Source organism: Citrus sinensis, chromosome 9 (genome assembly GCF_022201045.2).
Source record: "Citrus sinensis cultivar Valencia sweet orange chromosome 9, DVS_A1.0, whole genome shotgun sequence".
Lineage (NCBI taxonomy): Eukaryota > Viridiplantae > Streptophyta > Magnoliopsida > Sapindales > Rutaceae > Citrus > Citrus sinensis.
In genome coordinates, this window is record NC_068564.1 from 27,468,545 (window position 1) to 27,488,400 (window position 19,856).

Sequence of the window (19,856 nt, forward strand, 5' to 3'; positions counted from 1 at the left end):
TAAACCCCTGTTGCACCAAACACCATTTTAATATTTTCTTCAGCAGTCCTTATAGTTTTTTTATAAATAATAAAAACTATAAGTTTTAAAAATTTTATACAATAAGCCCCTATTAAAATATAATAATTTCAAAATTCTAAAAAATTTATTTGGCACTTTCTTCAACAATCCCTATTGTTTTCTGTAAATAATAAAAACTATAAGTTTAATAATTTTAGGTAATAAACTCAATTAAAATATAATAATTTTAAAATTCTAAAAAATTTATTCTCTCTGTCTCCTTCTCAATCAATTTTAAATTTAAGTTTCATTCTTTATAATTTTAAATTTAAGTAATATAATAAATATTATATAATTTTTTTTGTTTTCATATTAAATAAATAATTGATCGGCTTTATACGTGGGATAAAGTATAAGTAATTTCACATAATCTCAAATTTACATATAGAAATTTATTATTTTGAAAATATTATTTATAAACTCTATAATGAATTTAAATGACATATCCAAGCATTTATTTAATATTTATTTATTTTTCATTTTAATATTGTCAAAATTTATATAAAACCTTATCCAATTTTGTGTTACACTAAATACAAAATAGTACTATTAAAATATAATTGGTATTTTAAGTAAATGGAAGTGGAGAGTATTTTACCAAGTTAAAAATAATCCATCCATATTTTTAATACATAAATATGTTCATTTACTAAATTACCTTTGATGATAAAATATTTAACGGACCAATGTGTCAAAATTTTGAAATTTAATTTTTTCTTCTTCTTTTAGTAAACATAAGGAACCACATTGTTAATAACCAAATGATAACATCCAAGCCGTTGTAACTGCCTTTGCAACTTTTGGGTTGGATCTGTGGATCACCAAAAGATTAAAAAAAAAAATGGGTATGAAACAATAGTTGTATTGTAGGTGGACCCAACCTAACCTAATTAAGAACATGCTGCATGCGTTTTTGAAATAAGATCCCAGTCATGAGTGACTTGAGTCAGTTGTCTCATCATTCCCTTTTTCTCAAACACAGCAAACATTATTTTCCACTCATTATCCGCAACACCCAATCGCACATGCGAAACACGCAGTGGGTCTCTGCGTGTTCTATTTTTCTTCCCTAATGATTCACGTTGAAAGCTAGCCCTCGCCCGTTACTGAAAATTATCATTATATAAAAAAACACTAGAAATTACTTCGAATCCTTTTTCATCGAAGCTCTTCGGTCTTCACTTCTTAGTGCCATTTCTTCCATCGACCCCACGTTAAAAGTCAAAAACCCATGCCTTCTCGATAACTCTTATCTCCACCTTACTTCCCACCTTCTAATATTGAGAGATATTTGTATGAGACTCTCTCACCACCTCAGCATATTAAGAGTGCATTTAGGATTTAGGTGCTGTAACTTTAATGTTACAGTTATTGTAGAAAAAAAAAATTATAACTATAAAATAAAAGTTAATAATATATAGTAAATATAAATTTTAAATAATAGTTTTGATAAAATTATTAAAAATATAATAAATTTTTTATTATACAAGTGAAAAATTATATCAACATAACTCTTAAGTTACAGCAGTTAGTATTTACTAAATACTTTAGTACTATACATTTTAAGTTACAGCAGTTAGTATTTATTAAATACTTTAGTATTGTATATTTTAAGTTACAGCAGCCCAACCCAATCACAAACGCACTTTAAAAATCTTTGGGTCAGGTTGTCGTTTATTCTTGAAAAATCTTTGGACACGGTGAAATTCATTGCGCTGAGATGGTTAGATAGTCTCGCACAAATCTTTCTCCTAATATTACTCCACATGCGGCACCGCACGTGTAACTCACCTCGTTTATTCTTGAAAAATCAGGTCCAAGTAATCTTTGGGTCAGGTTGTCGTAGTTTGCTAGGAATTCGAGCCCAAATGCGATCATTCCGTCCCCAATGAGTATCTAATACATTTGGGCTGAAAGCATGAACCCATCATGGGCTTGGGTTTGGGAATAAGACTGGGCCTATCTGATAATGGAAGATCTTCACGAATGAATGAAGCTGCATGCTTTGCAAAGAAGCAGCAGCAGCAGCTATGACTTGTTCCCGGAGGCCTCCGACGAACTCGAAGGCGGCGATGAAAAGAGCCCGGGTCTTGTTAACGAGGGCGACGAAACCAAATGGCACATGGGCTTGTAAAATTCAACTGGCTCTGTTTAAACGAAGGCCTGTCTGAGATGGGCCTCAACATCCTCATATATAGACGTCCAAAATAATCGATAGCACATGGTCATGAATATCATGGATCAGTGATGGACAGTTGTGATTTCGCGTAGAAAGCAATGTAGATTGAAGTTGGCCAGGGCTTTTGCCATTGCTTCGATGTTCAGAAGACAAAGGAAGGAACTATATATGAAGAAAAGGTAAAGGAATTAAGGAGAGAGAACGCGTACGTACAGAACTAATTGTAAAACAAAAACTAATAGTGTTTTAGTTACCTTGGTTATTGAGGTGATGTTTAGTATTGAGATTGGGTAAAGTTACATTACTAAAGTATTTGTTAAACCTTAATTATAAGGGTTTAAAAATTCAGCTGATTTCATTTGATTCAATGGTTTTATGATGAAAAATTTTAATATATTTATTATTTAAAAATTATATTTACTATACATTATTAACTTTCATTTCATACTTATAATTTTCTTTTTTCGCGGCAACTATTGTTTAAAAGTGATAATATCTTAATACTAAATAGGACCTAAGACATGAAGACAATAATTAAGTTGTTGTGTATAATCTTTATCCGCAAAAAAATATTGGTAAAGAAAAACCTTTACCCACCTCTCTTTCCAAGTTGCTCTATTGTTCTGGAAGCAACTTCTTCCATTTTCAGTCAACATGCATGCTGACCTTTATTTCTCTTCTTCCTCATTTTTTTTTTTATATTTTATTTTTTCATTTTATTATATTAATAAAGTTAATAAAATAAAATAAAAAAGGACCAATGGTGGACGTGCAATTTTTCCTATGGTTTGCTGCTGCATATATTAATTTGATCACCAACGATCAAGAAATTTCTCAGTGACTTCCGAGGAATTGAAAATTTTGTACTGAGAATAATATGATTGATTAGGGTAGGCCAAAATGTCACCAAACCGCGTTATTTTCTTTCGTAAAATTGATGCCATAGTACTATTTTTTAAACTCGACTTTTCAACCTAGTCATAGTCGACACCAACTAGAACCAACTTAAACCATTTTTATTATTATGATAATTAAAATGATTCCATACGCTGCTTTCGAATAGAAGTTTTGATTTGCTTCCAAGAAATTTAATGACCCCTTCCTTATTTTTGTAATGTAAACGACATCCTAATTAGTAGCCAATAAAATATCTGCCCCGTTAAACGAAAGAAACAGAACCCTTTATCCTTTTTTATTTTGTTCTTTTTTTCATTTGGCATCGACAGATTTTATTGTGGAAAATTATAGCAATATGACAAAATATATAGGAATGGACAAGCTTTCAGTTACAACAGTTATTGTTTACCGAACAATTTAGTGTTATAACTTTTAAATTATAATTATTCAACCTCAATTCCAAACGGACACTATATATCCATACTCTTGTTGGTTGTAGATGTAGCTAGAGAGTGAGTGTTAAGAAAAATATCTCATATCTATTGAGTATTGAATTTATATTAAGAATATAAAACTTGGACAATCTTCAATTCTTGTGTTAGTTTTTAGGTTGAGTTAGGTCTGTAAGTTTTATAGAGAATTAGCGTGGAAATGATCAATTAAGTATTAACAATGGGTGATTCCAAAATGGTAATGATGTTATACAAATATATGTATATGTATGTTAATATTGGAAAGGTTTTGGAGCTGTGAGGGATGTTTGGAGCAAGAGAGATCAGCTCTCTTACAACTTAAAAATTTCTTCAATTCTCCAAAACACTTGTAGACTGGGTAATTAATGATAATGATGATGAGATAATTATCATCAACGGACTATTGTTAGAAGCTTTAATCTTGATTTATTTTAATTGTTAGAAGCTTTCAAGGTTCACCAACTTGAAGCTTCTTTGATTAACCGAAACATTCTTCAACGACAGCATCTTATCATCTCCAATTGCTTTAATTTCTATCATTAATAATTTTATCATTGTCTGATAATAGATTGGAAAGACGTATTGATGTTAAAGGTAATGAAGCTTCATCTCTTCTCCCTACTATACATTACACTTTTTGCTGCAATCAGATTCATTTAAGTATTATCTACAAGTTTCATATCCTGTACTTTCGTATGTCTTGCTTTCAAGAATAAAGAAAGAAGTGTCCTTTTGTTACAAATCAAACAGCCGCCTACGTAAATCAATCGTATTAATTTTATTAGTGGAGCTTTTAAATACATGAACAACTCTTTGCAGAATTAGATTGTCCAATCCATTTAGAGAAGCGTGACATTAGCTTTAACAAGGTTGACAAATTTATTGTCCCAAAAGATACGATATCTAATTGAATACCGAAAAATCTACGTTTGGTAGTGTTTTCGAGTTATATTTTTGTATTTGCTTTATAATATAGAAATGATTAATTTTTGACGGATTTGAAAATGTGTTTGATAATTTGTTTTTAAAACAGTATTATGAAAATAAAAAAAAAAGAAAAAAAGAAATGTGCTTGATTATTTTTCTGGAATTATAGTGACGATGAAAGAGTAAGGGGAAAAAAATTATATTATAGTAAAAGAATTTTTGAACAGGTAACTAAAATAATATTTAGGAAAATCTATAATTTATAAAAAGTCAAAAAAACGATACATTCTCAGTACTCCTTAGAACTATAAGTGAGATACTGACATTTTCATAATATAGTATGAATATTTGATTGTCACTCTGGGCCAAAAATAAAATTGTAAATTAAATAACATAAAATCTTCTATATATCGGTAGTTATCTTTAAAAGCACGCTAATTATCTGAAGCAACTCAATCGCTCGTTAATGTGATTTCAACATACAATCACTCGAATTTAAGTAATAATAAAAGGCAAAAATTAGTGTTTAATTATTAAAATTTTTCATTCCATCGAAACCTTCTTTTTCCGGGGGGAGAAAAAAATATATTGTGAAGCTGCCATTATTGTTATTATTACTTCAACTGTTCAAAAACAGTCCCAGCAGAGAGATGAAATCAAATCTGAACATGGAGAAGTCAAAACACGAAATTGCGAAAGTAAACAAATCACATGCACGTAACAAGATCATAATATCATGGTAGGTAAATTGAATCCACGTGCACCGTGTGATTTCCCTTCTTTCTTCGTTCTTTCTTATATTCTCATCTACATATCTGTGTATGTCAACTCTTCTAAATTATTCACAACCACGGATTCAAGATTTCACGTTAAACAAGGTTAAAAATTCGTTTAGAATTAAAGTGTCCGTAGCTTTTAATTCATAATTTTTATAAAATGGAATGATTGATTTTATTAAACAAAAAGAATGGATCGGTGTTCGAAAATCCATAATTAAACTAAAAGTGTTTATATGTTAAAAATAAGATGAAGCACAATAATTATAAATAAATAGACTCTAAGTGAGATTAAACATCAAATCAAATACAATTCAATGAAGTGTGATGTCGGAACGAGCCAACTATTTATTAGTTGTTATCATAACATAGATAAATAATAATAATAATAATAATAATAATAATAATAATAAATTTCTCCCTTGATTTCACGTCGCACACTCACATCGATCAATTTGATCATCACATGCATTTACCAGCTGTCTTTCGAACCTTACTGCATGCGAGTTGTGAGAAAGGTTCAAATTGAAATTTGAAAGGGAGGAAGAGGAAATTAACCTAAGAAATTAATCTCATTAATTATATTTCAATATATGTTAAAAGAATAAGCAAAAAATTTAAGGCAATAATGTTGATATATATAGTAGCCTACTTGTGAATGTATATAGTATATGCCTTTTTTGGCTCAGAAATGATGTATACATGTGTCTCGGCGAGCAATTCGATCTCAAAATGACAATTAGTTGTTTGATAAAAGTAAGCAAAGAAAGTGAAATCATGCATGGGACAGTTTCTGCTATTGGCAAAGTCAAAAGAAGAAGGAAGAGAAATTGGCAGGCTTTAACATAAGGGACGAAAATCGCGAACCGACACGCAATGTAAATAATTTTTTTCTTTTGTTTGGTTGAATTTAATAAATTTCTCTTTATCGATAATGTTTCGAATGAATATTTAAGTCGATAAAAGAATAGTGTTCGATGCAAAGAGATTTAAATTAAGGAAGCAGTGGGCAATTGTCACTACTACACTCACAATGAAAATAGATGGAGGAGCATAAGATCATGATATGATGCAAGGCGTAATACCTTCAACAAGTTTCTTTTTGCTTTCTTCATTCTGTCATAAGCTTGTGGTTTGCTTCTTTATATGACTTCTTTAATAACAAGAGATTTAAAGGTAATTTTTATTTCTATGATAGACTGAAAGACGAATACCTACAAATAACAAAAAAAATTGTTTATATAAGTAGTCATGATTCTCAGATCACGCGCCTCTTTTAATTATTTCTAACATCTCATCATTATAGAGAGAACACAGAAAATTAAATGATTCTTTAAGAGAACGCGTTGATTTGGAAGTCAACCACACAACTCTATAGAGTAATTAAGTGAAATACTAACTAGGCAATCCAAGAGGGGGTGAATTGAGATTTTAAAAATTAAGCTAAGCAAACCACACACAAATCCAATCTAATGCCTTAATAAATTCGAAAACAATAAATTCAATAAAAGCACAATAATAAATGAGTAAGGAAAGAGAAAGTAAACTCAAGGATTTTTACGTGGTTCGGCAATCCCCGCCTACGTCCACACCTCCAAGCACACCGGGCTTGAGGATTTCACTATCCAAGCCTTTCCAAGGCTTCAAACGTTTACAATTGACTTCAAGGTGGTAATAAACCTTTACAACAAGAGATTATCTCTCCAATCTCTTCACTCCAAGTGTTTCTCACACTTGTACTCTCACAATTTGATGAGAAATGAAAAATACAACAATCAATCTCTCTTTAAGAGTGGATATACAAATTGAAGAACAAAGATGATTTAATGAATGATGATTCACGAAGTTGAAACTCAATATATGTTGTGTGCACTTGTTCTTGCTTGCTTGGATTCCAAAAATGAATTGATTTTCAGTTTATATAGTTTGAACTCAAAAACTAGCCGTTACTAGCCATTATGCACATTCTGGGCGAATCCGGTTTGCCGTTTATGGAATCCGGTAAGCCGGATTTATGTTACCGTTAAGGTAAAAATTTGAATTTTGACTAATTGGCTTGCCGGTTACGAAATCTGGTATGCCGTTTTCGTTCTGGATACATTATGCCCAATATTCGGTTTTCCGGTTTTTATATCCGGTAAGCCGGATGCTACAGTAACCTGCTACAGTGAAAATTTTCCTAAATTTTCAATTTGACCCCAAAACTTTATAAAACTATAGTATGGCCCAAAACGTTATAAAACTTTACAAATAGGTCTAATTTCAGAATTTCTAAGTAATGCTTTGTTAATCCCAAAACTTTTTGAAATTATAATATAGCCAAAAATGCTATGACACTTTTCAAATAAGTCCTTGACCAAAAATTCAAGCAATACTTGTTTATTTCAAAATTTTCAAAATTCTTTCAATTACACCATAAACTTTGAAAAACAACCAATTTCATAAAATCATTTTTCCATTAAATATGAAACATTTATAATGTGAAAATAATGATTTATTTAAAAAGAATAAAAACAATCAATTTCATAAAATCATTTTTCCATTAAATATAAAACCTTTATAATGTAAAAATAATGATTTATTTAAAATGTATAAAAAATAATTTGAGCTTAAAAGATTAATCATTCTTAATCTTGTTTGTTATCATCAAAATCAATATTATGGAAACATATATGTTAACATTAAGCACTATGGATTCAAGTACGTTTCCACATATTCTGTTATTAATTCTTTGCGATACAACATGAATATTAGAACTTACTCTTGGTTAAATCACCCATTCTACAATAGATTTTGAAAAGCAAGTACAGAGTAGCTTTTCAAAATCTAATTTTGATAATCAATTTTACATATAATACAATTCCATGTATATCTTCATATACATTATAAACGTCCAAAATTATCCTTAGTGATTAGGAAATAAAATCATTAAATTTAGAGAGACTATTGTTATTACCAATTATATTGAGATAACAAAATAAAAAAATAAAAAAATATAACTATCAATATAAAATATTTATTTTAGTTATCAATTATTATATGTACATAATGAAAAATATTTTTATTTACATGTTTATAAATGTTTAAATAAATTATTTAACATTATGTCTAATTCAGTCGTTTGTATTCTTACAACAGTTTAACAATAAAATTTACTAAAAACAATGACTGTTTATTAAATGTTAAACATATTCTTTTCACATATGTATTTTTACAGCACAACTAACAATAATCCTTTTAAAAGCCATAACATTATCAAATTGGCCCTTAATAGGGGTGGCAATATGGGACAATATTTGTTTATTCAATTTGATTTGATGTGAATTAACTGGATTTGGGTTTGAAAATATTGATTCGTTTAAAAGCCATAACATTATCAAATTGGCCCTTAATAGGGGTGGCAATATGGGACAAGATTTGTTTATTCAATAAATAGATGAATTCGATTCGATTCGCTAATTAAACAAAAAAGTAATTAAACGAATCGAATCCGGTTTTGAAGATATTGATTCGTTTATTCGTTTAAGATTCGTTTAATAAATGAGTAATAAACGAATCGAATATAAGTCGATTCGTTTAATTAAATTACTTTTTTTCCTTAAATTTATTTGAAAATTTTTTAATTTGAAGGTTATTTGTATTATTAAGGATTACAATTTAATATTTGGATGACTGAATATTTAATCCTAGAATATGGTTTGGGTTATTTGTATTTTGTTGTAAGATGTTAAATTTGTGGCTTTTTTATTTTTTTATTTTGCTTAATTTGGTTTATTAATTATATTTTTCTAAACGAACTGTAAACGAATCTTAATTCGACTCGATTCGTTGTGGATTCGTAATAAGATAAACGAATAATAAACGAATTTGGATTCGATTTGTTTATTAATTCTACTAAACCAATTAAACGAATCGTAATTAAACCAATTAAATGAATCGAACCGAATATTTGTTTATTCGTTTTGTCACTCCTATGACCCTTAATATTATAGGATCCGGGCATCCGGCCCAAGCTAAGATAAGATCAAAATATGAATATGGAAAAGTCAAAATATAGAATTGAAGAAGTAAACAAATTAATTAATCACTTATACGTTACAAGATCATACTGATATAAATGTAAGGTGATTACATGTGCACCGTGTGACTTCTCTTCTCTATATTCTGGTTCTTTTAATATTCTCATTTATTTGTGTATGTCAACTCCTATAATTTATTCCACATAAAAAAATATTAATTAATGTATCATCGTAGCCTTTTAGAATGAAGTGCCTCGTTTCTTATTATGAAAACATCATTTAATTTCAACGACGGATTCAAGATTTGAAGTTAAACAAGTTTAGAGATTCATTTAGAATTGAAGTTTAGAATTAAAGTGTTGTGAATTTTATATAATAATTCGTAATTATACTATAAAATAAAATAATAATATTTTCGTTCCAAAATCCATAAACTGAACTTGTTTACCTTTTAAAAAGTATGCTGAAGACTTTAATTACACCATTGATTTCGTGTCACACACCCGCATCCACCGATTTTCTATAATATATTAACGATATGTAATCATACAATGATCAATTTGATCCCCACACGTACATATTTGCTATAACTTCCACAACAAAGAAAGTGAAACCAGCTGTCTTGGCATCTTGCTAATGCTAGCCCCACTACCCACTCCGTGTTAGTTGTGTGAAAGATTCAAATTCATTGAAAGGGAGGAGGATTAGGAAACAAACATGATCAATTATGGGTTGAAAAAGAGTAATAATACTAATATTTAAAAAATGAAATTTATTTATATTTTCTATATTAATTAAATGTATGTTTGGTATAACTTATCTAATGGTAATAAGTGCTTATTTAATTGCATAAATTATTATTATTATTTTTAATTTTAAGTAGAGATTTTGAAGATTAAATAAGTTAGTTTGACTCTATTAGTAAAAACTCAAATTTTAGATTTTTAAGAGTAGAGGTTGATTTTTTTTTAAATGTTAAAATGTTTAGATTATCCTTTACTTATCTAACAATCTTATTTCATTTATTTTGTAATTTAACTTTTAAAAAATTATCTATTAAAGTAATTTTATAATTTTTAATAAAAACTTGATAACTAAATAACTAAAGTTTTTTTAGGTAAAAGCTTTACTAACAAATACTCTATTTAAATAAATTTTATATGAAAAGATATATCAAATATAGTTTAAAAAGAATAAGTAAAAATTAATTTGAAGGAGTAAAAAGTTAATGATGTTACCTAAAATGCTGAGAAAGAAGTTAGGTTAATAACAGCTTAAGCACTAAATTAAAAAAAAAAAGAAGCAATCATGTTCACATAATAGACAACTTGTGAATATATATAAATACATTAAAAGTTTTTCAATGAAAATTTTTGCACTTCACCAAATAAGAACGGGCTCTCTCTATTTATCCCCTTTTTTTGACTAAAAAATGATGTTATTATTACAAGTGTTCCGATACAACAACTCGATCTCAAAGTGACGATCAATCGATTGACAAATCAAGCAAAGAATGTGAGATCATGGGGACGGTTGCCACTTTTGGTTTCTGAAAGCGGTGGATGGCAATTTGGCAAAATAAAAAAGGAGATGGGAGAGCAATTTAATAATATAGGCTTTAATAATAACGGACAAAAATTGCAAGCCGACATGCAATTAATGTAATTAATTTACTTTTTAGTTGAATTTAATAAATTATCTACTTATCAATGTTGAGATTGACCGAACAATTAATTAAGTTGATAAAAGAAGAATCAATGTTGAGAATGACCGAACAATTAATTAAGTTGAGAAGCACTGAGCATTATTATTAGAATAATTAGTAGTTTTGTAATGTAAAATTTTTAAATACAAAAAAATATGAAATTTTTTTAAAATAATGAGATTTAATAAATTTATGATTTAAAACATAAAAAAACATACGATTTATACATTTTTTAAAAAATTTTCTCGCACTTTAAAATTTTAGATTAAAAAACTACCACGGCAATAATATTCATTCACGAAGAAAAATAGACACAAGTCATATGTTGACGATAATAATATGATGATGATATCCACGTCTCCCTCACTCACATGCATGATGAAGCTTCAAAAATAATCGAGTGACAAAAATAAATGGGGTTGCAGCCATCATCACCTCCCTGACCAAAAAAATTTTGCATGGCCCTGTTGCATGTGGTGCATAAATCAACTTTTTGCAAAATTGAGCATTGCATGTTTCAGCCCCATGAACATTATAATGATCTGTTCAGCTAGCTTTTGAATTTTTCGAGCTGTAGAAGACTCCATTATAGTCCATTATTTGAGAGTAGTCATGTTCTCCGCACGTGCTCCATGTGTATCATACATTCTTTTTTATCAATCAGCAGCGAACCTCAGTTTCACTTGGTGGTACTTGGTGAAGAATGATTGAGCTCCTTTCAAGTACACACACACACAAAATTGAAAATTCAAAAAATTCAAAAGCTAATTTGGTGATCCACAAAGCTTTTCAAAATCCAACATTAGTTGAGGTGACAGCCTTAGGCATGTGGCCGTGTCTTTTGTTTCTAAGTTTAGCTTCCTTTGGGTATTTTTGTTTGGAATTTTGTCTTGGCCAAACGGGACAATAAGCATAAAAATTTCTTAAAAAGTTCAATTAAGTTAATTATATATTAACCCTTTTGTAATCTAAATTTTTTTATATTTATTTTCTCACTGGTAAGTACAAACCCTCCTAGTTTTTGCTCTAAAAGGCTAGCTCATGTGTAATTATTGCCCTCATTAACACCAGGCACAATGATTTTGATTTTAGAACACTGTAGTTTCGACCTTAATCCAAATTTTAAACCTCACATAAGTCAAACAACTTAAAGCTTAAAGGTTTGTTGTATGAAATTAACTCTTTGAGTTCGTTTACAAATCTTTTTAATTCTCTATTTTTAATTTTTGGAAGTTAAAATAATTTTCTAGTTTATAATTTAGTCACGCAATTATGAACAACCAAATATAAGTTCATATTTTGTAACACGTGAATGAAAAGATAAGCTTATATAGCCAGCAAAATAAAAAAAAGGATAATATATACATAATAATTTGATCGTAGTAATGGGTTTAATATATTGTTTCTACATAAATTACATGGAATAATCATTTTGTGCACGCAACTGATACCAAGATACCAACAAAACATCTTTCGGACTGTGATCAAATAATTCAAATTATTGAAGTGAAGTCACAAACACCCAAGCAAAGATGGCTTGTTCTAGTCTGAAATGATAATTAGGATATAATACAACTAGGACAAATTTAAGTTCAACAAGAAAGGTTGTTTCTAAAATTTCTAATTAAAAAAAAATTAGGACAGATTTTTAAGTTCGATTGAGAAAGGTTATTTAATAAAAAAATAAATAAAAAGAATAAAAGGTCGGTTGGGTAATTTAGCAAAAAAATTTATAGGTGTATATTTATATTAAACACTGAACAGTCTTCGGAATTGGTTGAGCTTTCTTCTCCATTTCATTTCATTTCAAGTTTCAGCAACAAAAAACTAACAGACAGCTACATTTTCATTGCAGATACACAAGTTACAACCACCTCAAAGATATAGACTTTTTTGTTTTATCCTCTGAAGTCTTTTGTGAATGTAGAAAGAGAGATAGAGAGTAATAAAGCAAACAAATTTACCATTTGTTTGTTTATGAATGTATAGGCTTTGAGTTCTGTTAAGAGTTTTGAGGATTTTTTTTTTTTTTTGGTTTCCTTGGATCTGAAATTGGGTCTGCGGAGTTGTTTGAATTGAGATTTGAAATGGGTATTTGTTTGATTTAGCTTTTGGTTTGGTTTGGATGTTTGTAGCTGTTTGATTGGTTTTTGAAGAGAGAAAATTTTGAGCGAAATGACTTGGAAGAGTAGAGGAGGAATTGAGTCAGCTTCTCATAAGAGTTTTATGTCCAAAAAGTGGACACTTCTGCTTTGTATTGGTTGTTTTTGTGCAGGGATGCTCTTCTCTGACAGGTGATTTTTCTCGTTTCTTTGCTCTTATTTGTTCTTTCTTTTCTGGTAAATTCTGATTCAATTTGTTTTGGATTGGTTTTCATTAGCTTGTTATGTTGTTTAAATTTTGGTTTTATTTTTTCTGGAAAAAGATTGTTTTTCATGATAAATTTTCGATGATGAGTGTGGCAAATATTATGAAAATGACTCATTTTTCTTCGAAGTACGTGATTGGCTGTCCAATTTGGATGTTGAATACAGGGGATCTGCAATTATGTTGTGGGTTTAAATTTTCTCAGAACTTGAATTTGATTTCTCAATTGTAATTTTGGTTCCTAATTTCAGATATCAAAGTTTTAGATGACAGTCAATTCCAGTTTTGACAGATATTAACTCCATAGTCGGCTGCTACAGTTCTATTTTTGTGAGCAAAAAAAATGATAGAACTTGTCGAGTGAAGCTTTTAAGAGTCTAAGAGTGATGGTAACACAATGCTAAGCTCATCTGCTGGTGCTTTTGAAGGTGCTTTTGTGGATGTTCTGTTTCTGGTTTCGCAGCTCAATTTTAATCCAACTAACCTGCTGATTAGATTTTCGCCTTGACTTGGGATTCAGGATCTGTTTGATGCTATGATATGAACCCAGTAAAGACCCCAGCATTGCTGATGATTGAGCCCTTTGTTTTGGTGGTTCGAAACACTTTCTATTGCAGCATAGTCTTGTATATTAAGGTTTTATGAAATTTAACTGGAATCTTTAGTCATGATCAACAAATAATTTATTCATGGATTATGGGCTGCATTTGCCTCTACAGTTCTAATTAAACTTGCTTGTACTTGCTCCAACTTCTTCTTGTGTGCTTCCTAGTTCAATTGTTGAATTTGATATGAGCTGACTTCTACTGTTAGAAGTGCAAATCGACTCAAATGCCGATATCCTTTACTCTATATCCCTGCTGTACTGACTGCTATATGTTGGATGTAGAATGTGGACGGTGCCCGAAGTCAGAGATGTATCAAGAGGAGCAGGGTTTGAAGATGAAAAACTGAAACTAGTTTCAGAGGGTTGTGATTCGGTTATGGTGAGTATCCACTGAAGCACTTTAACTGTTTGTCACTTTCACCTCAATGTTGTCACAGTGTTGACTCTTGGGTGTTTTTTTCCCCCTTCTGTTATTTGTTTCATTAGAAGAATGTAAAGCGTGAGCCAGCAGAAATTCTTGGAGAGGTTTCAAAGACTCATCATGCTATACAGTAAGTTATTGTGCGGGTTTTATATATTTTGCTTGCAATGAAGGTGGTGGTGGGTTGATCTGTTGAATTATGCACAATGCAGAGCACTGGATAAAACAATCTCTAATTTGGAGATGGAATTGGCTGCTGCAAGAGCCACACAGGAGTCTATTATTAATGGTTCTCCCTTGTCAGACAACTTAAAAATTAACGAACTAAAGGGAAAAAGAAAATACTTAATGGTTGTGGGCATCAATAGTGCTTTTAGCAGCCGAAAGCGAAGAGATTCTGTTCGTGCTACTTGGATGCCTCAAGGTTTGAAGATTATTTGCCTGAGTTTTCAAATTTTTTTAATCAATTTGTAATTGCTTTTGATTGATCATATTGGCTTTTATCAATTAATATTTATTTATTTGTATGAAAATTAGGTGATAAAAGAAAGAAGCTTGAGGAAGAGAAGGGCATTGTCATGCGCTTTGTAATAGGTCACAGGTGTGTATGGCATTTACTAGAACTGATTTATATCAATGCGTGATTTTCAAAAAAGGAGAATATCATCATGCATGATAAAGAAAATCATTGTTGCGAAAGCAAGTGCTAGCCTCTTTTCATCCTAGAATGTTGAAGTAAGTCCTCTGAAAGTCAAAATGAGCTTGTACATTAAAGAAGTCCTGAGCATCTGCATGAAACTTTTTGCTTGATTTGAAATTGCTGGTCGCATTCCCTTTCTGAGTTCTGACCCTTCCATGAATACTTCAAATTGTTGTCAAGCCTGCAGTGTGGACATTTTTCAGATCAACCATATTGTGTAATAGTTAATTATCTCTATTGTTCGTCTGAGAGATTATTTCCCCAATCTGGTTTTAATAATTAAGCTCATTATTGCTGATTTTCGCTGGACAGAGTATCAGAGATGACGTATTGAAGCTTTTGTAGACATATTTATTTAATGATGTAACTTGTCTAAATTAATAACAATACTCATCAGCATTGTCAATATGTGAATCAAATATCTTGATGAATGGAATCTGAGTATCTGACTCATTTTTTCAACTGGTTGTTTCATCATTAGTGCTACATCAGGTGGTATCCTTGATAGAGCCATTGAAGCAGAAGACAAAAAACATGGTGACTTTCTGAGGCTGGTAGAACTTCTGTCTTTTCCTGTTTCCCTTTTCCTTTTTATAATCATCTCATATGTCACCAAAATACACAGATATGGATAGTTGAAACATTGTTATTGTGAGTTAGTATATGAGGGAAAAACTAAACTACCATGTTAAATTTAACAAAAAAATAAACCTGTTGGCAGGAGCATGTTGAAGGCTACCTTGAATTGTCAGCGAAGACAAAGATATTTTTTGCCACTGCAGTTGCTTTATGGGATGCAGATTTCTATGTCAAAGTTGATGATGACGTGCATGTAAATATAGGTAAGAAGCAATTGTTGTCCAAGAAAATCGTTTTTTCTGTTTCTGTACTTCCATTAGGAGAAGAAAAACCTTAATAGTGAAGAATTTTATGAACTCTGCATTCCTTTTATTATGCTTGCAAATGTGGCCTTCATGGTCATGACTCTTATGAAGTAAAACATAATTGAGCATGAGTATTATGCGATATGATTCTGGTCCTTCATGACCTATGGACAGACATAACCACAAAATGGTTTCTTCAAATTACTATAATTGGAACTGGATTCCCCAACCCCTTCCCCCCTCCTTTTCTTTTCTTTGTTTGCTTACTCAGAGGTCTTCTGTAATGTTACTGTAGCAACACTTGGAGCAACATTGGCTAGGCATCGGTCAAAACCCAGGGTGTATATAGGCTGCATGAAATCTGGTCCTGTCCTGGCTCAAAAGTAAGTTCCAGTACTCGTTTGACTCACATATGGAGAATGTAAAATTTGATCTTTATGTTCCTCACCTCTCTGCTTTTTCTACTTTTTTCCATGGACAGGGGAGTGAGGTACCACGAACCTGAATATTGGAAATTTGGTGAAGAAGGAAATAAGTATTTCCGTCATGCCACGGGCCAGCTATATGCTATATCTAAAGATTTGGCTTCGTATATATCAATTAACCAGTAAGTTCCCTGTTCATCTATAGGATAGGTGGTTGCATATATGTCTACAGTACATTTGCCCTGACTTGTTTTTCTTTTGGAATGGTTATTATATAGACATGTGCTGCACAAGTTTGCTAACGAGGATGTTTCGTTGGGATCATGGTTTATTGGATTGGATGCAGAACACATAGATGACCGGAGACTATGTTGTGGCACCCCACCTGGTAAGTTTTATAAGCTTATGGAACTCGTCTTAACTTTTTTTCTGAAGTTGCCAAGAGCTTCTACGACATTTATTTCCGTTAATTTTGGGAAAGAAGTGGACTTTTGTCAGTTAAGTGGGTGTACGTTGGAAAAGCTGAATAGGTGAATCAATTGGTAGCTTGCCATATTTGGTTAGAAGAGGGGGTGTTACCAAACTTTTTGTTTCGCAGTGGCTTGTTAGCTTTGTTGCATTGAGAATTGATTAAAATCGTCATTTGCCTGACAAAGATTGATTAACCTCTGATTTGCCAGGCAAAGGCAATATATATAGAAACACCAGAATCTCTCCACCCACCATTGTAAAGAATGCCTTTTTTGTCATTTGGAGAGAAATTAAGACAAGAGTTCCAAATATGGACAACCTGGTGGAAGGTTACTTGCTCTCTTAAGTGGACCCTATGTCAGATTGTGGTTGTTGGTGGATAAAGCAACCCTCTACCCACAAACAAATTAAAAAAGGAAAAAAATTTCTCAACTACTCCTTTGCTGCACCTACTGTTTTTGCTAATGAGAATTAGTGACTGCTTTTTCGTCTACCTAGGCCAAAATAATCCTTAGCTTTTGAGCAAAAATTTTAATTTTGCTCATGGGATCCTAGTATGGAAACTTTTTTCTGCCAAAAATATTCCAGTATTAGTTGTGGTTTGTCATTCAGTCATACAACTATCTGTATGTATGTGAGTTTGTTTTAAGCATTACATAAACAGATAACAATATTTAGATGATAGGAGTAAATACCGGCAAGCCTGAATGTTGATTTGAAAATCTTAACCATGACTGTTTCCTTTACCATACAGATTGTGAGTGGAAAGCCCAGGCAGGCAATGTCTGTGTTGCTTCATTTGATTGGAGTTGCAGTGGGATCTGCAGGTCTGCTGAGAGGATGAAGGAGGTTCACCGGCGGTGTGGGGAAGGTGAGAATGCTTTATGGAGTGCAGCTTTCTGAATAAAAAGATGATAATAAGAAATCTTCCTAACTCAGGAGGGAAGCAAGCAAATGGCTCAAGTTTGTTTTGCGATCTTGATGTAGAGAACTGTATGTAGTGTCAACGTAAAATGAGACAAATATGTTCCACGAAAGGAGGTTGATTCTGTTTTGCTGGGTTTTCTACCCAAGTTTAGATTAGGAGAGAGACTGAAAGCAGTTTTTAGAAAGGAAAGAGTGTAATTTAGCCATTCTTTAAATGCTCTGTGGAGGCATTTTGTAACCGTGCCGTGCCTTTTGTAACTTCATAATAAGTGCCGATATTTAGGGCAGCTTTTGTTGCCTTATGGTTCATATATAAATTCAGTGGCTTTCAGATTGCTTATGAGAGACGTACCCTTTTTGCGATTGTAAATAGAATAGTAATGAACATTTATTTTCTTGGTCCTGAAGGCATACATTTGATTTGTCGTGGGCCATCTTTCAGATGTGCTCCAAAGTCTCATCACCGTGGGGTAAGGCGAAAGCGAAATTTCTCAAGCCAAGTGTAGGGAGTTTGAGTTCACAGCTAGAGGAATTGAGACCAATGAATCGTCTCTGGCCTCTGGCTCTGGTCATGAAAAAGATAAAGGAGAAGTCATTGGATCCATGTGGAGTCAATCATGCCACTTCAATTAGATAATTGAAACAAAGCAAAGCCACTGCTTCTCACCCATCCCACTAAGCATGCTCCTCTAATTTAAAAAAAAAAAAATTCATTTTCAAAGCCTGAAAAAGGAAGATAAACTTTTTCGCCGCATTCCCACTCCAACTCAACAACATTTCATCTTTATTTGCCTCCTCTTCTAGTTAGATTTGAGCTCTTCTTGAAGTGCAATAAGTATGAAGATGAGAGGAAATGTTAGTGATAATTCATCCAGCTCCATTAACCGCTTCCCGATGCTTAAGCTTGTAGATTGTTTCCTTAGAATTTCTGCCATTCCTCTCAGTATTGCAGCCATATGGCTAACTGTGACTAACCAGGAAGATAATAGTGACTATGGGAAATTAAAGTTCAGCAATCTCACCGGACTCAAGTATGATCTATACTTTCAATCTTTCTGCTGCCAAGCTTTGTTTCCGTTTCCTGTGTTGCAAGAATTTTAAGTAAGAACCGTATTTCCTCTGCAGGTACATGGTTTGCATCAGTGGTATATGTGCGGGTTATGCATTTATTGCTGCCGTTTCCTCATGGCTCAGATTCCTGGTCACAAAAGCATGGCTTTTCTTTATATCTGACCAGGTTTTAATTAGTTCCCATTTCTTCATTTCTATTTTCTTTTTCTTGCTCTGTCCTCTCACAACTTTGAATCATGAGACTTCACAATTTTCTATTTCTGCAGATTGTGGCTTACTTAATGGTGACATCTGGGGCAGCAGTGTTGGAGATACTGTATTTAGCCTACAATGGGGATCAACAAGTCACATGGAGTGAAACCTGCAGCACTTATGGGAAATTTTGCAGTAGAATAAAGATTGCCTTTGTTCTCCATGCCGTGGCACTTGGCTGCTTCATCATTTTAGCTGTAATATCTGCTTTTAGGTTCTTTAGCATGTTTGATCCTCCTTCTGTTTCTTCTAACAAGGAGGAGGAAGAAGGAAGGACCTAGTGGCTTTTCCTTCACAGTTGAGTGATTGAGTAATTCTTATAGTTGAGATTGCAAATAAAGAATAAATACATGTATGCTTTTCCTCTGTTGACGTTATGTATATATATAGAGAGAGAGATATAAATAATTGAATTATTTACTAAAATTCTTCTTAATTCAAACAGAACAATATTATTAAAGTTCTATAATGAAATCACCTCTTCACCCTTTCGAACACTATGGTTCTGAATTCTCATGTCACCACAAGAGACAGAGTTTAACATGTGAACATGAGAAATAGCTTTCTATATTTTTTTTTCTTAAAATCTGAAAATATTAGATGGGTTCAGTGACATATAAAGCTATAATAAACCATTTATCCAAAAAAAAAAAATTCAAAATCACTTCAATCACATGAATTATGCAAGCAAACAA

General features: G+C 31.6%; 2 protein-coding genes across 3 annotated transcripts; both read left to right on the plus strand.

Annotated features, from left to right (window-relative positions):
• The first annotated feature begins 12,546 nt into the window (after positions 1–12,546).
• LOC102626490 (probable beta-1,3-galactosyltransferase 2) lies at positions 12,547–18,178 on the plus strand. 2 transcript variants are annotated; one of them, XM_006474994.4, is made up of 11 exons: positions 12,547–13,330; positions 14,293–14,389; positions 14,500–14,561; positions 14,644–14,855; positions 14,969–15,032; positions 15,613–15,685; positions 15,853–15,973; positions 16,311–16,398; positions 16,497–16,622; positions 16,719–16,828; positions 17,666–18,178. In XM_006474994.4, the coding sequence occupies exons 1-11, from the start codon at positions 13,212–13,214 to the stop codon at positions 17,812–17,814; spliced, it is 1,221 nt and encodes a 406-aa protein (XP_006475057.1). In that variant the 5' UTR covers positions 12,547–13,211; the 3' UTR covers positions 17,815–18,178. The 2 variants fall into 2 exon arrangements, with proteins under 2 accessions (XP_006475057.1, XP_006475056.1); XM_006474993.4 differs by having other exon boundaries at positions 12,551–13,330; positions 14,497–14,561.
• Positions 18,179–18,322: 144 nt separating this feature from the next.
• On the plus strand, positions 18,323–19,587 carry LOC102626191 (CASP-like protein 2D1). Its single transcript, XM_006474992.4, has 3 exons — positions 18,323–18,869; positions 18,964–19,075; positions 19,176–19,587. Exons 1-3 carry the CDS (start codon positions 18,676–18,678, stop codon positions 19,440–19,442), a joined length of 573 nt encoding a protein of 190 aa, XP_006475055.1. The 5' UTR covers positions 18,323–18,675; the 3' UTR covers positions 19,443–19,587.
• Positions 19,588–19,856: the final 269 nt, after the last annotated feature.